Source organism: Paramormyrops kingsleyae, chromosome 16 (assembly GCF_048594095.1).
Source record: "Paramormyrops kingsleyae isolate MSU_618 chromosome 16, PKINGS_0.4, whole genome shotgun sequence".
Classification (NCBI taxonomy): domain Eukaryota; kingdom Metazoa; phylum Chordata; class Actinopteri; order Osteoglossiformes; family Mormyridae; genus Paramormyrops; species Paramormyrops kingsleyae.
In genome coordinates this window covers 10,166,696-10,191,903 of record NC_132812.1, presented here as the reverse complement: position 1 = coordinate 10,191,903, position 25,208 = coordinate 10,166,696, and the positions used below count along the sequence as shown (strand labels likewise).

The following is a 25,208-nucleotide window of genomic DNA, read 5'->3' as shown; positions in this document are numbered from 1 at the left end:
TCAGAGCAAAGGGAGGCTATACTCAGTATCACCCTAGTGTTCCTTATGAAGTGCCCAATGAGCGTATGCTGGAGAGCTGCTCTACTTGGCTATAAGATATCGTCACTATCCAATGAGAAACACGTATCTCCAAAAATCCTTAAAATTTTATGGCCATAAAAACACATTTTCTCTAAAACTACTTTACAAAATATACCTAAAACAACAAAATGATAGACCATTAGCACCACAAATAGAAAACTATTTTTACACAGCTATCAGTGAATGTTTTTATAACACCTCACTTGATGGGGCACAAATGATATAGTATTATGCAATTACTTAGGTATTAATTAACCACAAACTAAGTCTAAGTTATGTACTGATCATTTGTTTGTTCATTATTAGTGACACATCTTTTTTTGTCAGGCAATTACTATATTTGTTGCTATGGCTGTTAATTCTGTAAACCTATTTGAACTACTGAAGGAACTACTGAAGGAACAAATAATGAATAACACTGATCTATATAATGCGAATTACTGATCTCATGTTTGTTCATCCTTAATGAATCATGATGCATCTTTTATCTCAAGTAGCTACTTGTGATTTGTTCATGGGTTTGTGCTTTACAACTAAGTATTTGTAACACTAGCAAATTATATGTCAGTGTCAACGAAATACAAACTAATTTAGCATTATATTCAAAATTAACAATGAAGCTAGCAATGAAAATTGGCAATATAATCTATACAAAAACAACCATCATGAATACCAATTCATTTTCTGGCACTCGCCTGCCGGATTTATACCTGTGCGGCTCCAAGAATCACTGACTTCAGTGTGAGAACTCCTGATGTGTCAGCAGTTCTGTGCAGTTTTGGGTTTGATTGTTTTCTTTAGCTGAAACACGTGCATTTCTCTCTGGTGAATTCAATGAGCATGTGCTTTTTTATATATTGTCGTTGTAGTTACACTACAGAAAATATGTGTTTCCGCCATGTATGTAAAGCAGACAGTGTAGACATCAGCTCGACAGCTACACATATTGTCACATGGTAACCTTTTGCTATTCAGTGGTGCAAAATGGGCTTTGGTTTCATTCTGCTGGATCAGGACTTTCCATTATAAGGTGACAGGCTTTTTGGATGAGGACAGGTATAAAAGTACCAGAAGCTGAAGTATGAGGAGAGCAGCGTGAGTTTAGCTATCACCATGAGCAGGGTAAGGAATGTTTTATATATAAAAAATGTTAAATTCCTGTAATTTAGTTAAATTTGCTTTTGTTGGGAACACAACATATTTTACGTTTGAGTTTGCATTTTGTTGTGCAGGTGTAAAAGTAGTAGCTACTTAATGGCCAGAAATATCTTTAAAGGAAAATGCATTTGAATATTTAGGTTTTTTAACTTAAGTTCCGATATTCATGAATTCCTTTCAGATCACCTTCTACGAGGACAGGAACTTTGGGGGTCGCTCCTATGAGTGCAGCAGCGACTGCGGTGACCTCAGTTCCTACTTGAGCCACTGTTACTCCTGCAGAGTGCATAGTGGCTGCTTCATGCTCTATGACCGCGCAAACTACATGGGGAACCAGTACTTTGTGAAGCGGGGCGAGTACCCCAACTGCATGAGCATGGGCATGAGTGACTGGTTCAGATCCAGCCGCATGATCCCCATGGTAAAGTATTTAATACTGTTTCTGTTAAAGTTTTACCTGCAAAAAGCAGATATAGACTGTCTAACCTTCAATAATTAACTCAAAATCTGAATACGTTTATCATGATATTGCTGTGATAATTTACAGTGAACTGAATTGTGTTTCTATGTTCTTCAAACAGTACAGAGGATCGTACAGGATGAGGATCTATGACAGGGAGAACTTTGGCGGTCAGATGATGGAGATGACGGATGACTGCGACTCCTTCATGGATCGTTACCGTTGGTCCAACTGCATGTCCTGCCACGTGATGGACGGCCACTGGCTGATGTATGAGCAGCCCCACTACAGGGGCAGGATGAGGTACTTCTGGCCTGGGGAGTACAGGAACTTCGATGGCATGAGGTTCATGTCCATGAGGCGCATCATGGATTCCTGGTATTAAGTAATTGAATCAATATGTTTTTAAATTTGTTATATGATTCAAAAACTACTTAATAAAAAATATATATGACACAATCCTAATTCTGACCCTGACTGGCCAAGTCTGCTTCCATCAGTGTTTTTATTACCACCAGAGTGATGAAGTTTTAGCTGCCTAAGACAGTTGAGACAGGAAATCGTTCTTCATTGATCCCCAGATGGAAATTAGAATTTACTGTTACCAGTACGGGCAGATTAACTTACCTGTGGGCCCTTGGCTGACACCAGCATGGACACTCAGGTATCGCCAATAATTAAGTAACAGTTCCATTTTCCCTGAGGCGGGGTGGGGCCCTGATGTTTGCTGGGGCCCTCAGTTATAACCTAGGACAGCCTGTGCATTAATCCACCCCTGCTTATCAATGTTCATACCAGCATGTTTTAGCTTGTTTTATAGCAGTGCCTCACCAAAAGAAGAAAGAAATTCAAAAAAAGGAAAGTTCATATTACATAAAATATCCTTCTAATGTCAATATATCATTCCAGCAACTTTTTCCATGTTATACCAAAAAATGTGACGGTTCAAATTATATCTGAGAAAGTATTGTGCAAAACAGCACCCCCCTTGTTGATAAAACAAACTTCAGTGAAGCAAAACATGTTCTGTCTCACCAGTGCAATAGACTTTAATGTATTTCATATCACCTTCTATTTAGTAGTTGACAGAGTAGCTTTTAAACCCAGCCAGTGAAGCAGTGCTTCTCCCAGTCTTTCCAGTTACGCACACTCTTGCATATTCTCGATGCAAAGATGACTGACAAATGCTTAACCATTCAGAACGCGGATTTAGCCATCACTCCAGATAAACGGACTTTTTTGCTAATATTCCTTGTTGGTTTGTGAACAAGGTATCGCTTTACTATAAGTTAAGGATCCATTAGATCTATTTCATAGTTATTTGATTTGTTAATGCTCTTCTCATTGGGCCTCATTCACCAACCGTTCTTACGAACAAATTTGTCCTTAATCCCCACGTACGCACTTTTTTATGAAGATTCTGACATTCACCAATGTTTCCTTATCTGAATTTGTTCTTTGCTAAGAACAGAATCTAAGCACACTCAAGACCATTCATACGCACATTTGAGTAATGATAGTTTGTTCAAAATAATTGGTTATAGCAGTTTTGTTCATTCTACAGTTCATAAAATGGTAGTATTTTAATAATTTATAAAAGTAAAGTGTAAAAATTATTTTCATGGTAGTAACGGTGATCATGCGGATTATAAATAGCCAAAAGCTGAATCTTCAGGGTAGCAACAACAAGTCTGTGGTCAGAATTTGGATAGTGGGCACTTGTGTAGACCTGCAGTTCTATAGGAGCCTCCAGTGTCTGCCCATGAGGATGTGGCTGATCTTCTTTACTGCACCACCAGTATTGCAGTACCAAGTCCAAAAATGCAGCTCAGGGTGCTGCATCCAGTATCCAGTGACCCACAGACCTTGAACTTTTGCAAAGTTACCACAAAGTCACCAGAGTCACCAGACCCATAGAGACCGACACAGTCCACATAACCCGCCCTGTCAGTACCAGTGGTCACGTTGAAGTTACCCATGACCAGAGGGCACCCATCAACCACCATGCAAAGTTGTGAAAAAAATGTCTCTCTCACCAAAATATCACTCATCACGGTCAGAGCATACACAGAGACAACAGACAGGGAACCCAAAGAGTGCCTTAATCTGCCTCATAATATGCTCATTGAAAGGAGAGTCATTGGACACTATTGAGAGGAGCCGAACCACCAGAGCAACAGATCTGAGCATGGCAGCCATCAGAGTGACCAAACCAATAACAGGTGAACCAGCCTACAGAAATCTGACTACTTGCTGGTCTGCGTACCTCAGAGAGTGCTGCCACTGAAATGTGGAGTTTACAAAGCCCCTCCGACAGCAGGGGAAGATGGTCATTGCACTGAAGAGACAAGATGTCCCACACGCCTATCTGGATGGGTCACCTCAATTTAGGACCTGACTGATGCCTCAGCACCACACTAATTCCAATACCCAACAGGTCTAACCCTATTGATTTTTCAGTGTTATCGGCTCCTCCAGGGATGAGGTTCCCGAGGGCTTTCCCCTGTCCCCTTCATGATGCATGCAGCCTAACTGTAGGCGGCTGCAGCAGAGCTTTTCCCGGGAGAGCAAGAAAAGAGTCCTGTCCGCTACCTTCGAGCTGAGTGAGATGTATTTATGGTGGCTGGAGTGCCAATCCAGTTACCAAATGTGATGACTGCGTGCGGACGAGCGGGGAAGCAGACGAGAGAGCCGTGAATACGATGAAACGGTGTTTTATTTAGGTCTGACAGGTAGACAGGGGAGCACACAGCAAAACCACGTCAATGACAGACCTGCGGAAGCAGACTTGAATGCAGACTAATATACACAGGACTACAAGCAGGAAATGCAAAACAGCAGGTAAACGGAAGGATTCCACACAGGGTTAATAAGGTAGGCGTGGTCCACATGAGGGCGGTACAAGCAGGGTGTGACACCAAACCTAATTTTTATTTCCCCGCAAGTTGGAGGACTGCTTACAGGGCTGAATCCAGTTTAATGTTTTACCTATACGATATAAAATAATTCTAATAATCATAAAGAATTTCCCCCAAGGTACCAGTAACATTTATCTTATCTTGTATCTCAGACCACAAATTCCTAAAGCATTTAAGGTCAGCAGTAAACCTTAGCAAATCTTACCAAGAACTTAGGAGACCTTGCCTGTCTGTGTTACTCCGAGCAACCAGAGGCCTGTACTACGAAGCGGGGTTACTGGCTTATCGGGGTAACTTGTCAGATTTAAGGTACCACAGTTTAAATGGACTTCATATTCATTCATTTTGCCCATACTACCTTAAATCATTAAAACATTTTTTTTGGTAACGCTTTACATTAACTGCACCTTCATAATGCTTTTATAAAACGTTCAGTGTGCCTTCATAATGTATTCATTAAATATTCATAAAACATTGATAAACATCATGTTTGTATACCTTAACATTCTAACATCCCTTAACAGCTGTAATATACATTAATAACAAACATTACATAATAATAACAAACATTATAATTGTATAATCATATAATGTTTGTTAATGTATATTAAAGCTGTTAAGGGATGTTAGGATGTAAAGGTGTACTTGCATGCTGCTTATCAATGTTCTATGAATGCATAATGAAGGTACACTGAATGCATAATGGATGCATTATGAAGATGCACTTAATGTAAAGCATTACCTTTTTGGTACATCAACAATGATCTTCAGCAGGATTATTTTACACTTAAATTTGTCTATTATCAAAAACTTCGCCAAACTGGTTCTTTTTAAATCTGTATTTACATTACTGGAAGACAATAGAGTACTGTACTGTGTTCTTCAACATAATTTTTTATTGTTTTCGTTGTGATTTGCAAATGTGTTTGGGAAACTACTAGGAATGGGGCTGTAGACAATGAAATGAATCTATTTGTTGGGTTAACAAACTGATAAAATACAACTGGGCTGCAATGAATGTGTACATTTTGTAAAATAGAAGACCAAAATATTAATTTCAGAATTTTTGTGAACCATATATATTTTTGAATAAGTCTGTACTAATTAGACTATATCTTGTTTTGCACTATATGTTTGTTTGTTTGCCCATTACAAACATTGCTGTTGTATGCACAAAAATGTCCCCCTGGGATCAATACATTTTCTATTATCTTCAAAAAGTCAAATCATATCTTTGATATGTTTTTTGCAGGATATCACCATTTGTTATAATCAATAAACAAAACCAAAATACATATTCTGTTGCAAATAAAAACATGTCATTTATTCAATTTTGTGCAGTACTAGGATAATGACAGGTTAATTAATGTCATACATCTACATATATTTCTTAATACCAGGAATCCATGATGCGCCTCATGGACATGAACCTCATGCCATCGAAGTTCCTGTACTCCCCAGGCCAGAAGTACCTCATCCTGCCCCTGTAGTGGGGCTGCTCATACATCAGCCAGTGGCCGTCCATCACGTGGCAGGACATGCAGTTGGACCAACGGTAACGATCCATGAAGGAGTCGCAGTCATCCGTCATCTCCATCATCTGACCACCAAAGTTCTCCCTGTCATAGATCCTCATCCTGTACGATCCTCTGTACTGTTTGAAGAACATAGAAACGGAATTCAGTTCACTGTAAATTATCACAGCAATATCATGATAAATTAATTCAGAGTATTATGTAATTTATTGGAAATGATTCAGTCTCTGTTACACACAGGCAAAACAATGTTAAATACTTTACCATGGGGATCATTCGGCAGGATCTGAACCAGTCACTCATGCCCATGCTCATGCAGTCAGGGTACTCGCCCCTCTTCACAAAGTACTGGTTCCCCATGTAGTTTGCGCGGTCATAGAGCATGAAGCAGCCGCTATGCACTCTGCAGGAGTAACAGTGGCTCAAGTAGGAACTGAGGTCACCGCAGTCGCTGCTGCAGTCATAGGAGCGACCCCCAAAGTTCCTGTCCTCGTAGAAGGTGATCTGAAAGGAATTCATGAATATCAGCACCTAAGTTAAAAAAAAACCTTCATTTTCAAATATCATCTCGTTTAAAGATATTTCTACTTTTCTATTTCTACTGCATGATTTGTACACCTGCCTAGCAAAATGCAAACTCCAAAAACATGTTGTGGTTTCAAAAAAAGTTAATTTAGTTTAATTATGTTGCACATTGTTCATATATTAAACATTCCTTACCCTGCTCATGGTGATAGCTAAACTCACGCTGCTCTCCTCATACTTCAGCTTCTGGCACTTTTATACCTGTCCTCATCCAAAGCCTGTCACCTTATAATGGAAAGTCCTGATCCAGCACAATGAAACCAAAGCCCATTTTGCTTCACTGAATAGCAAAAGGTTACCATGTGACAATGTGTGTAGCTGTCGAGCTGACGTCTACACTGTCTGCTTTACATACATGGCAGAAACACATGAGCTGTAGTGTGTGAGTACAATGACTATGTAAAAAGCACATGTTCATTGAATTGACCACAGAGAAATGTATGTGTTTCAGCTAAAGAAAACAATCAAACCGAAAACATCAGGAATTTTCACACTGAAGTCAGTGATTCTTGGAGCCGGACAGGTATAAATCTGGCAGGAGATGGTGAGTGGCAACAGGAGACTGAGAGATACCAATCAGCAATGAGCAGAGTAAGTGTGCCATCAGATTTGAAACCCCTGTTTCAGTGCCTGAAGTGCACATCTTACCCCATATTCATGCTGTACTTAAAAAAAATGCTTTACATAATAATATATTTTGGAGCTTAAACTTTGCTGTACTAATGTAAAATAAATTTGGTGTATACTCCCACGATCCTGCATAAGAGAAGCAGGTATAGAAAATGGATGCATGGATGGATTTTAAGCTTCATGATTAATTTATTGAATTTTGGATGTTAAAAGAATTCATAAATTCCTTTCAGATCACCTTCTACGAGGACAGGAACTTTGGGGGTCGCTCCTATGAGTGCAGCAGCGACTGCGGTGACCTCAGTTCCTACTTGAGCCACTGTTACTCCTGCAGAGTGCATAGCGGCTGCTTCATGCTCTATGACCGCACAAACTACATGGGGAACCAGTACTTTGTGAAGAGGGGCGAGTATCCCGACTGCATGAGCATGGGCATGAGTGACTGGTTCAGATCCTGCCGCATGATCCCCATGGTAAGGTATTTAACATTGTTACTGTTAAAGTTTTATCTGCAAAAAGCAGACATAGACTGTCTAATGCTCTATAAATTTCTGAATACGTTTATGATGCTATTGCTGTCACAATTTGCAGTGAACTGAATTCTGTTTCTATGTTCTTCAAACAGTACAGAGGATCGTACAGGATGAGGATCTATGACAGGGAGAACTTTGGCGGTCAGATGATGGAGATGACGGATGACTGTGACTCCTTCATGGATCGTTACCGCTGGTCCAACTGCATGTCCTGCCACGTGATGGATGGCCACTGGCTCATGTATGAGCAGCCCCACTACAGGGGCAGGATGAGGTACTTCTTGCCTGGGGAGTACAGGAGCTTCGATTGCATGAAGTTCATGTCCATGAGGCGCATCATGGATTCCTGGTATTAAGTAATTGAATCAATATGTTTTTAAATTTGTTATATGATTCAAAAACTACTTAATAAAAAATATATATGACACAATCCTAATTCTGACCCTGACTGGCCAAGTCTGCTTCCATCAGTGTTTTTATTGCCACCAGAGTGATGAAGTTTTAGCTGCCTAAGACAGTTGAGACAGGAAATCGTTCTTCATTGATCCCCAGATGGAAATTAGAATTTACTGTTACCAGTACGGGCAGATTAACTTACCTGTGGGCCCTTGGCTGACACCAGCATGGACACTCAGGTATCGCCAATAATTAAGTAGCAGTTCCATTTTCCCTGAGGCGGGGTGGGGCCCTGATGTTTGCTGGGGCCCTCAGTTATAACCTAGGACAGCCTGTGCATTAATCCACCCCTGGTTATCAATGTTCATACCAGCATGTTTTAGCTTGTTTTATAGCAGTGCCTCACCAAAAGAAGAAAGAAAAAAATAATGTTCATATTATATCTTTTTCATGTCAATGTATCATCACAATGTGGCAGTTCAAATTATATCTGAGAAAGTATTGTGCAAAACAGCACCCCCCTTAGGTTGATAAAACAAACTTCAGTGAAGCAAAACATGTTCTCTCTCACCAGTGCAATAGACTTTAATGTATTTCATATCACCTTCCATTTAGTAGTTGACAGGGTAGTTTTTAAACCCAGCCAGTGAAGCAGTGCCTCTCCCAGTCTTTCCAGTTTCACACACTCTTGCATATTCTCGACGCAAACCATTCAGAATGCAGATTTAGCCATCACGCAATATAAACTGACTTATTTGCTAGTATTCCGTTTTGGTTTGTGAACAAGGCATTGCTCTCCTGTAAGTTAAGGAGCAGAGGGATCTATTTAAAAGTTGTTTGAATTGCATGCATATACCGTAAATAGCATTAAGTATTTGTTTCAATTTTATTATTGCACAAAAAGCACCTGTTATTGCAGTTGTACAGTCAAGATTTTTGGGGAATGTGAGACTTAGAGTTGTCACCCATCTCGTATAAAATTCTGTTAAACCCAGCCAGTCCCATTTTGAACCAATACGGAACACAATTTCCCTCATATTTTTCGACCTTGTGATCCAACGTCCCCCACACGAATTTTATCATTGTAGCCTCCCTAATTTCTAAATATTAAAAGTGGCATAGTGAGAATTGATTGATTAGGAAGTCATGTGTCTCCATTTAGTCAAACATAACCACAAAGTAAAGATTTTGAAAAGGTTGATTGATGAAATCTAATTCTTGGGTCGACAAGAGCTGGCATTTAGGGACCACAATGACAGTGAAAACTGACAACAAAAAACATGGGTGTTCCCACTATGATGATGTTCTGGCTTTTTATTAGTGGTCACTCAAATCTGTGCACTTCCTGTAAATGAGAAAACAATCAAATGTCATAGTGTTGACAGTGTTGGGGGAGTAGATCTTCCTCTGCTGTGGTTCTACACCAAGGCTCTCCAATTTCAGTCCTGGAGGACCAGAATCCAACACAGTTTGTAGGTTTCCCTGCTGAAACACATCTTAATCAGCTAATTACAAAATTTAGTAGGTGTGTTTGAACAGGGAAATCTGCACTTTCGTGCCCTCCAGGAACGAAATTGGAACCCCTTTCTAGATCCCCCAAAAGAAACTCTCTTATCTTGAGCATAATCATGAAAATAATAGCAATAGTAATACTAATGCTAACATGAACAGTAATATTCTTCTTCTACTACTTTTTCTTCTTCTTCTTCTTCTTATTATTATTATTATTATTAATAATAATAATAATAATAATAATAATAATAATTAGATTCAAAATGCGGCATTCAATCAGCCTAAATGCTCTCATGTTACATCCCTCCTTGTCTCTTTCCAATGGCCCCCTATAGGCACTCGCTTCAAGTTCAGCTCCATGGTGCTGACTTATTGGTCCATCAATGAATAGGCAACCATCTTCACGAGGCTGCTTAAGACCTACATCCCATCTCAGCCTCCACATCAACAAGCCACCACCACTTGGAGATTCCTCTGCCATGTGAGAACTCCAGATGTGTCACTCCAGATGTTTCTCACACGTGGACCACATCCAGTCATCAAATTCCTTCTCCACCTGAAGACCCGTATTATCCCAGAATTCCGCTATTAGTCAGATGTTTCTCTGTGTTCACTGAATGTGATAATTGTTGAATTTCTCATCACTGAATTGTTTAATTAGATTCTTGCTGTTGCTCCTGTACTACTTACACTTGTAACTGGGCATTAACTAGAAGGTCTTCATAGCTGCAGGTCTTCATAGCTGCAGGTCTTCATAGCTGCACTTACGTCTAGTTAACTGCTCAACAACCACATGTTTCTGATGTACCAATTAATGTACCATACTGTACTAAATAAAATAAGTATAAATGCATTTTAAAATAATCATAAAGAATTTCCCCCAGGTGCCCATAACATTTATCTTATCTTGTATCACAGACCACACATTTCTAACGCATTTAAGGTCAGATGTAAACCTTGGCTCATCTTACAAAGAGATTGTAGAGACCTTGCCTATCTGGGGTACTCAAAGCAAGCCGATGTCATTAAGCTTTCTAGCACTAATCTGAGGTAGTTAATATGGTTTTCACCTACATGTGCTGCTAAGTTTCTGACCACTTAGCTGACATGATTACTGCCTTTTCTCTGGCAAGTCAAAAGACAAAATGGCTTGGTTTGTAAAACCTTTTCTTTCACAGTCAGCTGAGTGAAGAATCTTAGTTTGGTTTTTGCCTTGATTTGACATAAGTCTGTAAGTACAGCAAATGAATTGGGTTTCATTCTGAATTTCATTTGCACATTATTTTGCAAGATTTTTTTTTCCATCAAAGATCTTGGACATGATTTTGTTACACTTAAATTTGTCTATTATCAAAAGCTTAGCTGAACTGGTTCTCTCTTATCTCTGTTTGCATTACCTGCCAGCAATAAAATATTGCACTGCATTCCTCAAAATGATTTAACTGATTTAAATGATTTAATTTATGAGGGTGGCACGGTGGTGCAGTAGTTGGCACTGTCACTTCACATCTCTGGGACATTGGTTCAAGTTCAAGGGTTCCATGTGTGTGGAGTTTGCATGTTCTCCCTGTGTTGTCGTGGGGTTTCCTCTGGGTACTGCAGTTTCCCCCCACAGTGCAAAAACATGTTGAGGCTGACTGGAGTTATGAGATGGCTGGTGTGAGTGAATGGTGTGTGAATCTGCTCTGTGATGGGTTGGCACATTATCCTGGGTTGTTCCCTGCCTTGTGCCCTGTGATGGGTTGGCACATTATCCTGGGTTGTTCCCTGCCTTGAGCACATATGCTCCAGACCACGTAAGACCCTAAATTCCACAAGCAGTTTCAGAAAATGGATGGATATAATTTATTATTCTTTTTCTTTATGATTTGCAAATGTGTATGGGAAACTACTGTGAATGCAGCTAAAGACAATCCAATCAATCTATTTGTCAGTTCAGCAAACTGATAAAACACAATTGGACTGCAATTAGTATGTACGCATTTTATAAAATAGAAGGCCAAAATGTTCCTGTCAGAATCTTCTGTTTGTGTACTGTGTATATTTCTGAATTTGTCTGCAAAAACTTATTTTCACTCTTTGTCCTATATTGCACTCCATGTTTGTTTTATCTGCATTTTACAGACATTGCTGCAGTATGCACGAGAGTTTCCAGTTGGGATCAATAAAGTTTATCTTGTCTTAAAAAAGGTCAAGGGACATCTTCAGTATGTTCATTGCAGGAAATCAGACCATGTTATAATCAATAAACAAAACCAAAACACATATTCTGTTGCAAACTAAAATATTTAATTTATTCAATTTTGTGCAGTACTAGGATAATGACATATTAATTAATATCTACATATATTTCTTAATACCAGGAATCCATGATGCGCCTCATGGACATGAACCTCATGCCATCGAAGCTCCTGTACTCCCCAGGCCAGAAGTACCTCATCCTGCCCCTGTAGTGGGGCTGCTCATACATGAGCCAGTGGCCGTCCATCACGTGGCAGGACATGCAGTTGGACCAGCGGTAACGATCCATGAAGGAGTCGCAGTCATCCGTCATCTCCGTCATCTGACCACCAAAGTTCTCCCTGTCATAGATCCTCATCCTGTACGATCCTCTGTACTGTTTGAAGAACATAGAAACAGAATTCAGTTCACTGTAAATGATCACAACAATATCATGATAAATGTATTCAGAAATTTATAGAACATTAGACAGTCTATGTCTGCTTTTTGCAGGTAAAACTTTAATAGTAACAATGTTAAATACTTTACCATGGGGATCATGCGGCAGGATCTGAACCAGTCACTCATGCCCATGCTCATGTAGTCGGGGTACTCGCCCCTCTTCACAAAGTACTGGTTCCCCATGTAGTTTGCGCGGTCATAGAGCATGAAGCAGCCGCTATGCACTCTGCAGGAGTAACAGTGGCTCAAGTAGGAACTGAGGTCACCGCAGTCGCTGCTGCACTCATAGGAGCGACCCCCAAAGTTCCTCTCCGCGTAGAAGGTGATCTGAAAGGAATTTATGAATTCTTTTAATATCCAAAATTCAATAAATAAAAAATTAAGCTTAAAATTCATCAATTTAAAATAACTTTTAAAGATGTTCACAGTGTAATTTCCAAATAAATTTTAAATTAGTACAGTAAAGTATAAACTCCAAAATACATTCATTATTATTATGAACAGCATTTTTAAATAGTATAGCATGAATATGAGATAAAAAATGTGCGCATTGGAATCAGGCACTGAAACAGGGGTTTCGTATCTGATGACACACTTACTCTGCTCATTGTTGATTGGTATCTCTCAGTCTCCTGTTGCCACTCACCATCTCCTGCCAGATTTATACCTGTCCGGCTCCAAGAATCACTGACTTCAGTGTGAAAACTCCTGATGTTTTCGGTTTGATTGTTTTCTTTAGCTGAAACACATACATTTCTCTGTGGTCAAATTCAATGAGCATGTGCTTTTTACATAGTCATTGTACTCACACACTACAGCTCATGTGTTTCTGCCATGTATGTAAAGCAGACAGTGTAGACATCAGCTCGACAGCTACACATATTGTCACATGGTAACCTTTTGCTATTCAGTGGTGCAAAATGGGCTTTGGTTTCATTGTGCTGGATCAGGACTTTCCATTATAAGGTGTCAGGTTTTGGATGAGGACAGGTATAAAAGTGGCAGAAGCTGAAGTATGAGGAGAGCAGCGTGAGTTTAGCTATCACCATGAGCAGGGTAAGGAATGTTTAATATTTGAACAATGTGCAACGTAATTAAACTAAATTAACTTTTTTTGAAACCACAACATGTTTTTGGAGTTTGCATTTTGCTAGGCAGGTGTACAAATCATGCAGTAGAAATAGAAAAGTAGAAATATCTTTAAGCAAGATGATATTTGAAAATGTAGGTTTTTTAACTTAGGTTCTGATATTCATAAATTCCTTTCAGATCACCTTCTACGAGGACAGGAACTTTGGGGGTCGCTCCTATGAGTGCAGCAGCGACTGCGGTGACCTCAGTTCCTACTTGAGCCACTGTTACTCCTGCAGAGTGCATAGCGGCTGCTTCATGCTCTATGACCGCCCAAACTACATGGGGAACCAGTACTTTGTGAAGAGGGGCGAGTACCCCGACTGCATGAGCATGGGCATGAGTGACTGGTTCAGATCCTGCCGCATGATCCCCATGGTAAAGTATTTAACATTGTTTTGCCTGTGTGTAACAGAGACTGAATCATTTCCAATAAATTACATAATACTCTGAATTAATTTATGATATTGCTGAAACAATTTGCAATAAACTGAATTGTGTTTCTATGTTCTTCAAACAGTACAGAGGATCGTACAGGATGAGGATCTATGACAGGGAGAACTTTGGCGGTCAGATGATGGAGATGACGGATGACTGCGACTCCTTCATGGATCGTTACCGCTGGTCCAACTGCATGTCCTGCCACGCGATGGACGGCCACTGGCTCATGTATGAGCAGCCCCACTACAGGGGCAGGATGAGGTACTTCTGGCCTGGGGAGTACAGGAGCTTCGGTGGCATGAGGTTCATGTCCATGAGGCGCATCATGGATTCCTGGTATTAAGACACTGGATCAATGTGAGATTCAATTTGCAATATGGTTCAAAAAATACTTAATAAATAATATATAACACAATCCTAATTCTGACCCTGACTGGCTAAGTCTGCCTGCATCAACCTTTTTATTGCTAGCAAAGTGATGAAGTTTTAACTGTCTAAGCTAGTTGAGAGAGGAGATGGTTCTTCAGTTATCCCTGGATGGAAATTAGAATTTACTGTCAGCAGCAGGGGCAGATTAACTTATCTTTGGACCTTAGGCTATGAGCAATTACAGCCTATGCAATAATCCGCCCCTGCTTGCCAGTTGTCCAATGCCAGTTTCTCTGGAAACTTACATAACACAGTTGATTCTTTTTTTTGTCATTATGCAGAAATTCATTTTCAGGGTTAAAACCTGTGGAGCTTTTAGTTGTACATGTACTTTCTTTAAGACAAACCCAAAAATACATAAAAGAATACCATCCACAAAAGAAGTTTTAAATGGATAACATGTCCTTCAGCAGCTATGATCCACCTCAGCCAAACTTTTGCATTCCCTGTAATTATTGAGGGAGTAGGTCTTCCCCTGTTGAGGTTCTAGATCCTGCCAAAGAGATTTACCTCTCTTCAGCATATTAGTGATATAATAATAATAATAATAATAATAATGAATTTCCCTCAAGGACCAATAACATTCATCTTATCTTGCATCATGTAGCTCAAATTCCTTAAGCATTTAAAGTCAGCAATAAACCTTGGCTCATCTTACCAACAGCTTGTGGAGACCTTGCCTGTCTGGGATACTCAGAGTAAGCAGATGTCTCTGAACCTTCTAGCACTAATTTGAGATAATTAATTGAGTTAATGAGGTTTTCACCTACATGTGTTGCTATGTTTCTCAGCACTTCGCTGCCTTGACTACTGCCTTTTCTACGGCAAGTTAAAAAACACTGATTTGTAAAATCTGCAGTATTTGAATTTCCGTCAATTGAGTGAAGAAGCTTGCTCTGGCACAAGCAGTCCACAAGTACAGCAAATGAACGGGAATTCATTCCATATTCATTTGCACACTTCTAGTTTGCATTTTTTTTGCCATCAAGGATCTTGAACAGGATTATATACTGAAATTTGAAGAGTTTGGCTGAACTGGTCAAATTTTGACAAGTGTTTAAGTGTTTACATTACCTACGGGCAATAGAGTACTGCACTACATTCTTCAAAATGCTTATTATTTATTGTTTTTCTTTATGATTTGCAAAGTGTTCAATGTGTATTGGAAACTACTCTGAAAGGAGCTGTAGACAATCAAATGAATCTTATTTATGGTTCACCAAAAATAAAACACAGTTGGGCTGTTATTAGTATTAGGCTGTTATTCCATAGTAACAAAAGAACACTTAGGGACCCAAATGCAGTGAAAGGGAATTCAGGGAATGAGCCAGCAAACATGGTAATCAGCAGGCAGAAATCTTGGTCTTGCTGGCAGAAGGAAAAAGGTTGAAAGTCAGGGGAATCAGTCCTAAGAAGACACAAGGTAAGTAGAGGTAGAGGAGTTTAGAAACTGGAATGGTATGGGAATGCAGGAAAGCACGGAAGAAAAGGAGAAACACTTAGTATGTTTTATAAAGACATTAGCTCACACTGAAGATTAAGACTGGTGAGAATATAAAGTAATGAGAATAGGTGTGGATAATAATAGCTAATGCTTGATATCTCATGGTGGCACAGACCCCACCCCTGATAGCTGCCTCCTGGAGGCTGACCAGAGTGTCAAGGACGGCCCCAAGGACAAGGAGCTGGTTTGGACAGGTATTAGCAGTAGACGGCTTCAACCTGGGCTGGATCAAGAACATTGGAGGGTGGAACTCAGGCGCACTCTTCCGGACTGTAGCCATCCCAGTCCACCAGATACTGAAGCCAGCCCTGCCAATACCTGGAGCTGAGGAGGGCCCCAACAGCATAGGCCTCCCTGTCATCCAGCAGGATGAAGACTTGTCAGATTTAAGCTAGTCTGGGCTAAATGTAACTGAACGAAGATAAAGGCCATTTAGACTAGGGTAAATTAAATCTGACAAGTTATTTGGGTAAGCAAGAAATCTTGCTTTTTGAAACGAGTTCCTGGTATTACTAAATGCCTTTCCAACTTGCTGTATTGGAACACTGTTATCTCATGTGTGACGTCATTCCCAGTTCCCATTCTCCACCCAGCTCTGTACCTCACACTGTAGGTCTAACTGGGGTGAGTCATTAGCTAGTGCTAGAACTAGAGTCCCAATAAGCTAAGTGTTTTTAGTATTGACGTGATTATTTAGAATGAGCCTAACTCTCACACATCCGCTGGGAGACTATTCCATTGCTCCGGAGCTCTGTAAGAGAGTCCTCTGCAGCTTGCCATAGATCTTCCTACTCTATGTACTAATAGATATCCTGCTCCTTGAGATCAAAGCAGGCAAAGCAGGTGGTTGTAAGAGACCAGTAGATCTGTAAGATATTCTGGTGCAAAGCCAGTCAGTGCTTTATAAGTTAAGAACAGTATTTTATAATCAATCCAGGACTTAACTGGAAGCCAGTGAAGGGAGCATCATACTGGGCTATTAAGCTGTAATAGCTGAAAGAGAGACTTGAAGAGACATTATGGCAAGTACAAAAGACTCCGGTCATTGTGAACTGCGGACCCCTATCCAACACAATATCTTCTGACATGTCGTAATACCGAAAAACCCACTGGAAGAGGAGGTCGATTCATTCAGATGCAGAGAGCAACCTGGACAAGGTTATCAATCTGCACATCTTCAAGAAGCAGACCATAACTGTAAGGATGACTGTGTTGCCCTGGGAGTGAGGGTAATCAGTCATAAAATCTAGTGCAATATGGGATCATGGACTCAAGGGAACAGGTAGTGGTCTCAGAAGTCTGGGGCTAGTCAGGAAGCCTTATGTTGAGCATAAGCAGGACAGGAGGCAACTCCTGTCATCTCGACAGTTAGGCCACCAGTAACGGAGTGACAGCAGGCAGAGTTTGGTAGAGATGCTGAGGTGTCTAGTGCCAAGAGAAGTATGAATCCATTGCAGTGTCATCATTCATAAGGGGGCAGGCACCAGAGCAGTATTTCTCAAGATCCAGACTTTTGGTCGAGTCTGATTGTTTGAGAATAGGGATTGTACAAAAGTGGTTTTGGAGGTAGTGGAAGGCTACTTTGGTTTCAGTGGTCCAGTGGAGTGATTTGTTCTTTCAATGGAGGAGGTTACTGGGGTGGTGTCAGAGCTGAATCCCCAGAAAAAGTGCCTGCAAAATCCTTAAAAACACTAGAATCCTCTAGAGCTCATTCAAGGTATTTGAATTTTATTGCTTTTATTGCTCAGACCTTGCCTCTGTCCATCCCCACACCCCTTGGATGGATGATATAACTAAGAGCATAATGCACATTTTTCTCCCTTCACAAAGAGATAGAGTTCCTTTAGGCATTGGATGACCTGCCATACCCAACTGACATGTCATCAATATCCACCATAACAGATCTATTGAGCATGTCAGCAAATACCTCATTCATAAAGGATTGGAAGACAGCGGGGCTGTTGGCCAGTCCATATGGCATAACTAGATATTCATATTTCTCCAAGCTGGGGGTGAAAGCTGTCTTCCACAAGTATGTGTTTTGTAAAATAATGGGACAAAAAAAAATTCCTTTCAGAATCATCTGTTAGTGTAATGGGTACAGTTGAAAAATTGTTGCACTATGTTTACTTATTTGCATTCACACCATGTGTTCATTTGTCTGTACTTCACATACATGCTACTGTATGCACAAGTTTCTTTAAAAAGTCAACATTGATGGTCTAATTCTAACTTTGCTCTCAGCGGAAGCGGATGCACTTCTCTCCCTCTCCCTCCCCTCATCTTCCCTGCTTTGCTCCTCTCGTCTCGTCTAGTCTACTGTCTTACTGTCTATACTTGAGAGACTCTCTCAGCCCTGCTCTTCAAAACTAAGGAAATTATGGATTTGATCAACTGGTCTCTCAACGCAATTGACACCATCTTCTCGACGAGAAGCCCAGGTTCAGGGGAACCTGACTGTCCTGCAGGAACATACGCAGCTGGCTACACGATGGACGGATGGGAGAAGTGGAGGGTCGTGTGTCTGGCAGCTCTTTCCGTGGAGGACATCGAAGACATTTACCTATTCGGAACCATGATTACAGGTCTGATGCTGATTGGATTAGGCATTGCCCTGACTTATCGGAAATTGAAGAAAACGGTGACAGCCGGTCAAGGCCCAACTAGGCTGGCCGGGATGATTGACGGACTTGGCAGAGCTGTAGGCGCCCAGACTATGGCTATAGATCGCAAACTGGATAACATCACTGTGTCTAACGACCGCAGATTTAATAACATCACCGTGACTATGGACCGCAGATTTCATAACATCACGGAGAGGCTCACGGCTCTGCAAAGGATTTTGGATGGCGGAGACCAGCATGGACATTAGAGGAGCTGCGAAATTACAGTTTCTCGCCTGAAAACCCAAACAACCCCATTCTATCTGCTTTTGGCTCCCCCCCTAATCAGCACGGGCCTTGGCCAAGGCCTCTGCTGAGCTCAACATCTCCCCCTGAAGAACAAGGCAGTGAGACTCTCTTGCATTCCTCTCCCCCAACCACAAGGACACCCTACCCCGATCCCACGCCTTCGCCGCTTCATACCCCCAGTGTGAACGAGCGGGTCCTTGTACAGCGCCGTTTGGCTGCAGGACCGGACGGCTGTTTGTCTATGCTGGACTACCTCCACCTCCCCATTCCCCACCCCTGTTGCAAGTCTCGACTTTAGTGTTGTGAGATGTGGTGACTATGTGCTTATTGCTGAGGTGTTTTTTTCTGTTCCTACTGTATATTGTACTCCCTACTGGAGTACAGTCTGGGGGCTGTTTTTTTTATTCACCTCCACTCTCCTCACGTAATCTTGTTTCTCTGAGTTTTCCTATAGCCCCCTCTCTTCCTGACCTGTCTACCCCCTATTTGTGTATGCGATGTTTGTATATGTATGGTCAGGTTGATGGCCAGTTTTTTCGCTGGTACTTGTGACTAGTGACATGGTGTATTGCAACAGCAATAAAGGGTTTCATCAATCAATCAATCAATCAATCAATCTTTGGTATGTTCTTTGTAGGATATGACCCCCTGTTATAATCAATAAACAAAACCAAAATGTTCTGAATCAAATTTAAATATTTCATTTATTCAATTTCTTGCAGCGCTACAATGAATACAGCTTAATTAATGTCATATCTACATATATTTCTTAATACCAGGAATCCATGATGCGCCTCATGGACATGAACCTCATGCCACCGAAGCTCCTGTACTCCCCAGGCCAGAAGTACCTCATCCTGCCCCTGTAGTGGGGCTGCTCATACATCAGCCAGTGGCCGTCCATCGCGTGGCAGGACATGCAGTTGGACCAGCGGTAACGATCCATGAAGGAGTCGCAGTCATCCGTCATCTCCATCATCTGACCGCCAAAGTTCTCCCTGTCATAGATCCTCATCCTGTACGATCCTCTGTACTGTTTGAAGAACATAGAAACACAATTCAGTTCACTGTAAATTGTGACAGCAATATCGTGATAAACTTATTCAGAATATGAGTTAATTTATTGAACGTTAGATATCTATATGTCCTTTTATCAGGTAAAACTTTAACAGTAACAATGTTAAATACTTTACCATGGGGATCATGCGGCAGGATCTGAACCAGTCACTCATGCCCATGCTCATGTAGTCGGGATACTCGCCCCTCTTCACAAAGTACTGGTTCCCCATGTAGTTTGTGCGGTCATAGAGCATGAAGCAGCCGCTATGCACTCTGCAGGAGTAACAGTGGCTCAAGTAGGAACTGAGGTCACCGCAGTCGCTGCTGCACTCATAGGAGCGACCCCCGAAGTTCCTGTCTTCGTAGAAGGTGATCTGAAATCAGATTGTTGCAACTTTTCATAAACTTGGAAGCAAGAGTTAATCTATGAGAGCAAGCTTCTTTCTGAGCTATACTGTTGAGTTATAGCTTATAAATATTCCCACCTCCCCACATTCTGAAGATTACAGCAGACATAAAGTTGGAGTTCAGGTTGGACAGTTGGCACACAGGCATATTTTGGTCACTTACCCTGCTCATCGTCTCAGTGATGTTTGTCCTCCGTTAGATCTGCTGGACACTCGTTCTTTGGCTGCTTTTATATCTGTCCTGAATCTATGGTCTCATTGTCTAAATCCCTGATCCAGCAACAGGACACAGAAGCCCATTCGTGTTACTGTGCGGGCATTAAATGGCACTGATGTGCACAGTTGCAAAAAGGTACATGCCTGCATTGTATCTTTTGCACAAAAAATCTAGGGAGAATACTGAACAAAGAACTTGACCGAATTTCTGTCAGTATATAGTACGTTACCAGCAACAAACAAAATTGGTGCCTATGCCCGTTTACTAATCTTACTTGCATAATTTGGAAGCATAGGTGCATCAGATTTAGATAATTGTTTTTTCTTAACTTGGAATTCAGTATTTCAATAATTCAGGCTAAGAATCTAATAAAAAGTGATGTCCTGTCATAACCAAGATTGGATTAAGTAAAAACAAATACAACTGCTAATACCATTATAAAGTGGGAAACATATCTAACTCCCCACATAATGTAAAAAGGAAGGTAAAATATAAAGGAAGAATAGGAAGGAATAACATGTATGCAGTTGTATGTATGTGACAGAATAAAACACTTAAAAAACATAAATTATCTGAATTGTAGACATAATTATCAGCATAATTGTTACTTAAAGATATATATACTATGTATTTGATTGCTTATTTGTTTGTTTGTTTGTTTTCTCTGGCTAATAATAGATGTTCTTGACATGGAGGACAGTGTAGCCAATCAAATATGTTGAAATTGCTTCCAGGGAAGTCAGAACTGGTTATACTGTAGATAACGCAGGAAACCAAACCGCTTACAAAATATGTGCTTCACATTGATACTTATCCAGTGAATGATCAATCAAACCCAAAAAAGCATTTATGAAACATAACATTAGGGATTACCCATGTCCAGTTAATAACAATTTCTGATTTAAGAACCATTCAAAATATTTGAAACTTTTACAGGCCAAACTGGTTCTTAGATACTCAGGCACTTTATGAGCCGATCTACTTTAGGAAAAAAGATTTGGACTGGTGAACAGTACAAGCCCTTTAAGAAACACGATAACTTTAAATTAAGTGCTGTGGGACATGTATTTCGAAAGCTTATTTTTGTAGGTAAGAATTGATTCATGGGCTTTTTAAAAAGTACATATGCAAGGTTTTGGAATATCTTTGATACAGGTTTAGAATAGGATGATAACCTGCAGCTGATTCCCTGGGTGAAATTAATCAACCAGTGGGGTAATCCACAAAGCAGGATTTCTCAGTGAGCTGAGTTGACTTAAGCTTACAGACATGACTGTCCAACAGGAATGCTCTTTATCTAAGCTCTTATTGGCATTAGACGATTGTGTCATTCTACAAACATCAAATTTGCTTACTTACACAAACCTAGATGGTACACCCTACTATGGTGTATTTCAACCGGTGTGCCATTAGAACTGGCCAGGTGCGCTATGTATATTATTTATATACACATTAAATAAAATAAGCTTTCGTATTAATAATTAAATAATGAATGGTGGTTTAGATGAAGAAAAAATGTGTCTAATGGTGTGCGCTGGGATAATTAGCTTATTAAAAATCTGGCATGGCAGAAAAATTATACACCTAGGCTATGTTTTTTTAACGAGTAGAAACTCATTAGAACTCTAAAATTGGAATTAAAAAGTATAGCATATTACATGCATAAACCAATAACATAATTGTTTATTGTTATCAAGTGTTGAGCTCTACATTATTCTATGTGCTATATTTTTATACAACTGTCAGTGCAGTAGGTTTGCTCACACCAGCATCACTACAAACACATTAGTAATGCGTTGCACTATGATGTCACTAGGTAATAATTATAGTTTTATTATTATAATTATTATTATTTATTATTATTATTATTTTATGGAACTACCATTGTATGTGTGGTTTGTCATTGACCGAAACATTTTTATTCGCCGCATGACTGTATTTGGCATTTGAGTTTGAACTTTATTTATTTATCTCTAAGAATGAAATATGCTATACAATGAGTCAAATTGCTGTCTTGTGGAGGACATAACACTGTGAATAACATCAACAACAAGTTACCATAACAAACTCAGTTCCCTCTGTAACATCCATGACATAGAAATTACACAAAACTGCAAAATCATGTTGTATCTTTAATGAGTTTTGTTTAACTATATCACTGTCAATAAGTCATTACTTGTTTTAATAACGGGAATCCATGATTTGCCTCCATGATTTCTCGAACCTTATGCCACTGAAGCTCTTGTACTCCCCAGGCCAGAAGTACCTCATCCTGCCCCTGTAGTGGGGCTGCTCATACATGAGCCAGTGGCCGTCCATCACGTGGCAGGACATGCAGTTGGACCAACGGTAACGATCCATCCATCATCTTCATCATCTGACCGCCAAAGTTCTCCCTCTCGTAGATCCTCATCCTGTACGATCCTCTGTATTGTTTGAAAAACATAGAAACAGAATTCAGTTCACTGCAAATTGTGAGAGCAATATAATGATAAACTTATTCAGAATATGAGTTAATTTTTAAAAAGTTCTACAGGTAGAACTTTAACAGTAACACTGTTAAAGAGTTTACCATGGGGATCATGCGGCAGGATCTGAACCAGTCACTCATGCCCATGCTCATGCAGTCGGGGTACTCGCCCCTCTTCACAAAGTACTGGTTCCCCATGTAGTTTGGGCGGTCATAGAGCATGAAGCAGCCGCTATGCACTCTGCAGGAGTAACAGTGGCTCAAGTAGGAACTGAGGTCACCGCAGTCGCTGCTGCACTCATAGGAGCGACCCCCAAAGTTCCTGTCCTCGTAGAAGGTGATCTGAAATCAAATGATTACATATTTAATGTCAATCATTTCGGAAAAGAAAATAGGTAGCTTTTAAGTATAAAAAGTATTTTCTAAAGTTCCTGCTGGACAGAACCTTATTCACTGGTTAAAGTGGAAACGAGCACCTTCAGAATATGAGAGGTACTCTGAAGAGAAAATGAATGAGGTGCCAGTTCTGCTTCTACTGTAGCACTGACCCTATTCAGCTCATTGGTGATTTCAAGACTGTGAAAGCTGATGATTATCACTAATACACCTGCATAGTTCAGCCTGCACACATTTTGGCTACATACCCTGCCCATGAGTATGATGATCATTTCCAGCTGTCCTCAGATCTCGGAAGTCAGGTCTCTGGCTGCTTGTATATCTGTCCAGAATCTGTTGCCCTTTTGTCTAAAACCCTGACCAGCATCATTACAGAGAAGCCCTTTCCTATTTCCAGTATGGACAGTAATGTTTATCTGACTTGGCATGCATTTACAGTCTGTAAGCTTTTTCTCTTTCACTCTTACATGCATGTCTTACATGTCCTGGGTATGATGTTAAACTGCATCCGGCCCTGCAAGCGGTCAATTTTTTGGGAGTTGGTGGCACGATTGGCATTCCAGCCACCATAAATTAACTCACAACTGCTCGATACAAGCAAGCACGGTACTCTTCTGCTCTCCGCGGGAGTAGCTCTGCTGCAGCCACCCGCAGGAAGGCTGCACACATCATGAAGGTAATGGGGGAAAGCCTTTAGGAGCTCCATCGCCAGATGAGTCTAAACCACCGGAGAGCTAATAGGGTCAGGCCTGCTGGGGATCGGGGCTGGTGTGGTGGTAAGGCATCAATTAGCCTCACCTGTCCTGTGTTAGTCTCGTTACCCATTAGTATTTTAGTTCCTGCCTGTGTTCAGCATGGCGGCACTTGGGTCCCAGTTTCAGGCGACCCATCTGGGTTGGCACTTGGATTGTCTTGTCTCTCCGGTAAGATGACCAGTTTCCTCATTTTCCTTCATTAACTCCACGTTTCGGTGGCAGCACTCTCTGAGGTATGCAGACCGGGCAGTGGTCAGATCTCTGTTGGTGGGTATACCTACTTTTGGTCTGGTCAGTCTGATGGGTGCCACACTCAGAGAGTAGCTGTTGCTGTAGCGGATCAGCTCCTTCTGATGGTGTCTGATGTCACTCCTTTCAATGAGCATAGACTCAGACTAAGGCACTCCTTGGGTGTCTTGTCTGTTGTCTCAGTGTATGCTCCAAATGCGGTGAGTGATGTCTCATTTAGAGAGACATTTTACTCGCAACTCAGTGGTTGAAGGGTGCCCATGAGGTGACACTCCTCTGGTCATGGGTGACTTCAATGTGACCACTGGCACTGACAGTGCTGGCTATGAGGATTGTGTCAGTCCCCATGGGTCAGGAGACCATGGTGAAAGCGGCTCCATATTCCTTGACTTTGCGAAAGTTCTGGGGTCGCGGGTCACTGGATCCTGGTTCCAATGCCCTGAGCCGTATCGTTGGACTTTGGAGTTTGCACACAAATTGTGTGAAGAACTTGCAGACTTGGGTGTGACTGCTGGCTCTAATGTGATGTGGGAGACCTTATCCATTGTAAGACCCTGAACCTTGCCGAGGGTTGTGTTGGTGTTACCAGTGTTCCCAGAAGGAGGTGTTTCATCTCGCAAGGCACCCTGGATATTATCGAGAGGAGTCGCAGCGCACGACTTGGTGGCAACTCCAGTCTGTACTGGGAACTGAGAAGGATGGCTGTGACGGCTCTGAGGGCAGATAAGGAGGCGTTTGTCAGATGAAT

At 40.9% G+C, this 25,208-nt stretch overlaps 5 protein-coding genes and 1 pseudogene across 5 annotated transcripts; 2 read left to right on the top strand and 4 right to left on the bottom strand.

Moving 5' to 3' along the window:
- Positions 1-1,405: 1,405 nt before the first annotated feature.
- Positions 1,406-2,084, top strand: LOC111851747 (gamma-crystallin M2-like). The gene is made up of 2 exons (XM_072700333.1): positions 1,406-1,660; positions 1,821-2,084. The coding sequence occupies exons 1-2, from the start codon at positions 1,406-1,408 to the stop codon at positions 2,082-2,084; spliced, it is 519 nt and encodes a 172-aa protein (XP_072556434.1).
- Positions 2,085-6,007: 3,923 nt separating this feature from the next.
- On the bottom strand, positions 6,008-7,708 carry LOC140578647 (gamma-crystallin M2-like). Its single transcript, XM_072700324.1, has 3 exons — positions 7,679-7,708; positions 6,417-6,656; positions 6,008-6,271 (listed from the first exon to the last, which is right to left on the bottom strand). The coding sequence occupies exons 1-3, from the start codon at positions 7,706-7,708 to the stop codon at positions 6,008-6,010; spliced, it is 534 nt and encodes a 177-aa protein (XP_072556425.1).
- LOC140578645 (gamma-crystallin M2-like) lies at positions 7,571-8,256 on the top strand. Its single transcript, XM_072700322.1, has 2 exons — positions 7,571-7,840; positions 7,993-8,256. Exons 1-2 carry the CDS (start codon positions 7,571-7,573, stop codon positions 8,254-8,256), a joined length of 534 nt encoding a protein of 177 aa, XP_072556423.1.
- Positions 8,257-12,161: 3,905 nt separating this feature from the next.
- Positions 12,162-13,867, bottom strand: LOC140578646 (gamma-crystallin M2-like). The gene is made up of 3 exons (XM_072700323.1): positions 13,838-13,867; positions 12,578-12,817; positions 12,162-12,425 (listed from the first exon to the last, which is right to left on the bottom strand). The coding sequence occupies exons 1-3, from the start codon at positions 13,865-13,867 to the stop codon at positions 12,162-12,164; spliced, it is 534 nt and encodes a 177-aa protein (XP_072556424.1).
- A 5,725-nt stretch (positions 13,868-19,592) lies between these two features.
- LOC140578715 (gamma-crystallin M2-like) lies at positions 19,593-20,556 on the bottom strand. Its single transcript, XM_072700546.1, has 3 exons — positions 20,537-20,556; positions 20,101-20,340; positions 19,593-19,940 (listed from the first exon to the last, which is right to left on the bottom strand). Exons 1-3 carry the CDS (start codon positions 20,543-20,545, stop codon positions 19,677-19,679), a joined length of 513 nt encoding a protein of 170 aa, XP_072556647.1. The 5' UTR covers positions 20,546-20,556; the 3' UTR covers positions 19,593-19,676.
- Positions 20,557-22,771: 2,215 nt separating this feature from the next.
- Positions 22,772-23,713, bottom strand: LOC111851748 (gamma-crystallin M2-like; annotated as a pseudogene).
- Between the last annotated feature and the right edge of the window lie 1,495 nt (positions 23,714-25,208).

Excerpts from the sequence above, each read along its gene's own strand:
- LOC140578715 (XM_072700546.1), bottom strand. Across the intron at positions 19,941-20,100 it reads CCTGCCGCATGATCCCCATG|TACAGAGGATCGTACAGGAT; the intron begins GTAAAGTATTTA and ends TTCTTCAAACAG.
- LOC111851747 (XM_072700333.1), top strand. The coding sequence starts at position 1,406 with ATGAATTCCTTTCAGATCACCTTCTACGAGGACAGGAACTTTGGGGGT. Across the intron at positions 1,661-1,820 it reads CCAGCCGCATGATCCCCATG|TACAGAGGATCGTACAGGAT; the intron begins GTAAAGTATTTA and ends TTCTTCAAACAG.
- LOC140578645 (XM_072700322.1), top strand. The coding sequence starts at position 7,571 with ATGTTAAAAGAATTCATAAATTCCTTTCAGATCACCTTCTACGAGGAC. Across the intron at positions 7,841-7,992 it reads CCTGCCGCATGATCCCCATG|TACAGAGGATCGTACAGGAT; the intron begins GTAAGGTATTTA and ends TTCTTCAAACAG.
- LOC140578647 (XM_072700324.1), bottom strand. The coding sequence starts at position 7,708 with ATGCACTCTGCAGGAGTAACAGTGGCTCAA. Across the intron at positions 6,657-7,678 it reads CAGGAGTAACAGTGGCTCAA|ATCACCTTCTACGAGGACAG; the intron begins GTAGGAACTGAG and ends AATTCCTTTCAG. Across the intron at positions 6,272-6,416 it reads CCTGCCGAATGATCCCCATG|TACAGAGGATCGTACAGGAT; the intron begins GTAAAGTATTTA and ends TTCTTCAAACAG.
- LOC140578646 (XM_072700323.1), bottom strand. The coding sequence starts at position 13,867 with ATGCACTCTGCAGGAGTAACAGTGGCTCAA. Across the intron at positions 12,818-13,837 it reads CAGGAGTAACAGTGGCTCAA|ATCACCTTCTACGCGGAGAG; the intron begins GTAGGAACTGAG and ends AATTCCTTTCAG. Across the intron at positions 12,426-12,577 it reads CCTGCCGCATGATCCCCATG|TACAGAGGATCGTACAGGAT; the intron begins GTAAAGTATTTA and ends TTCTTCAAACAG.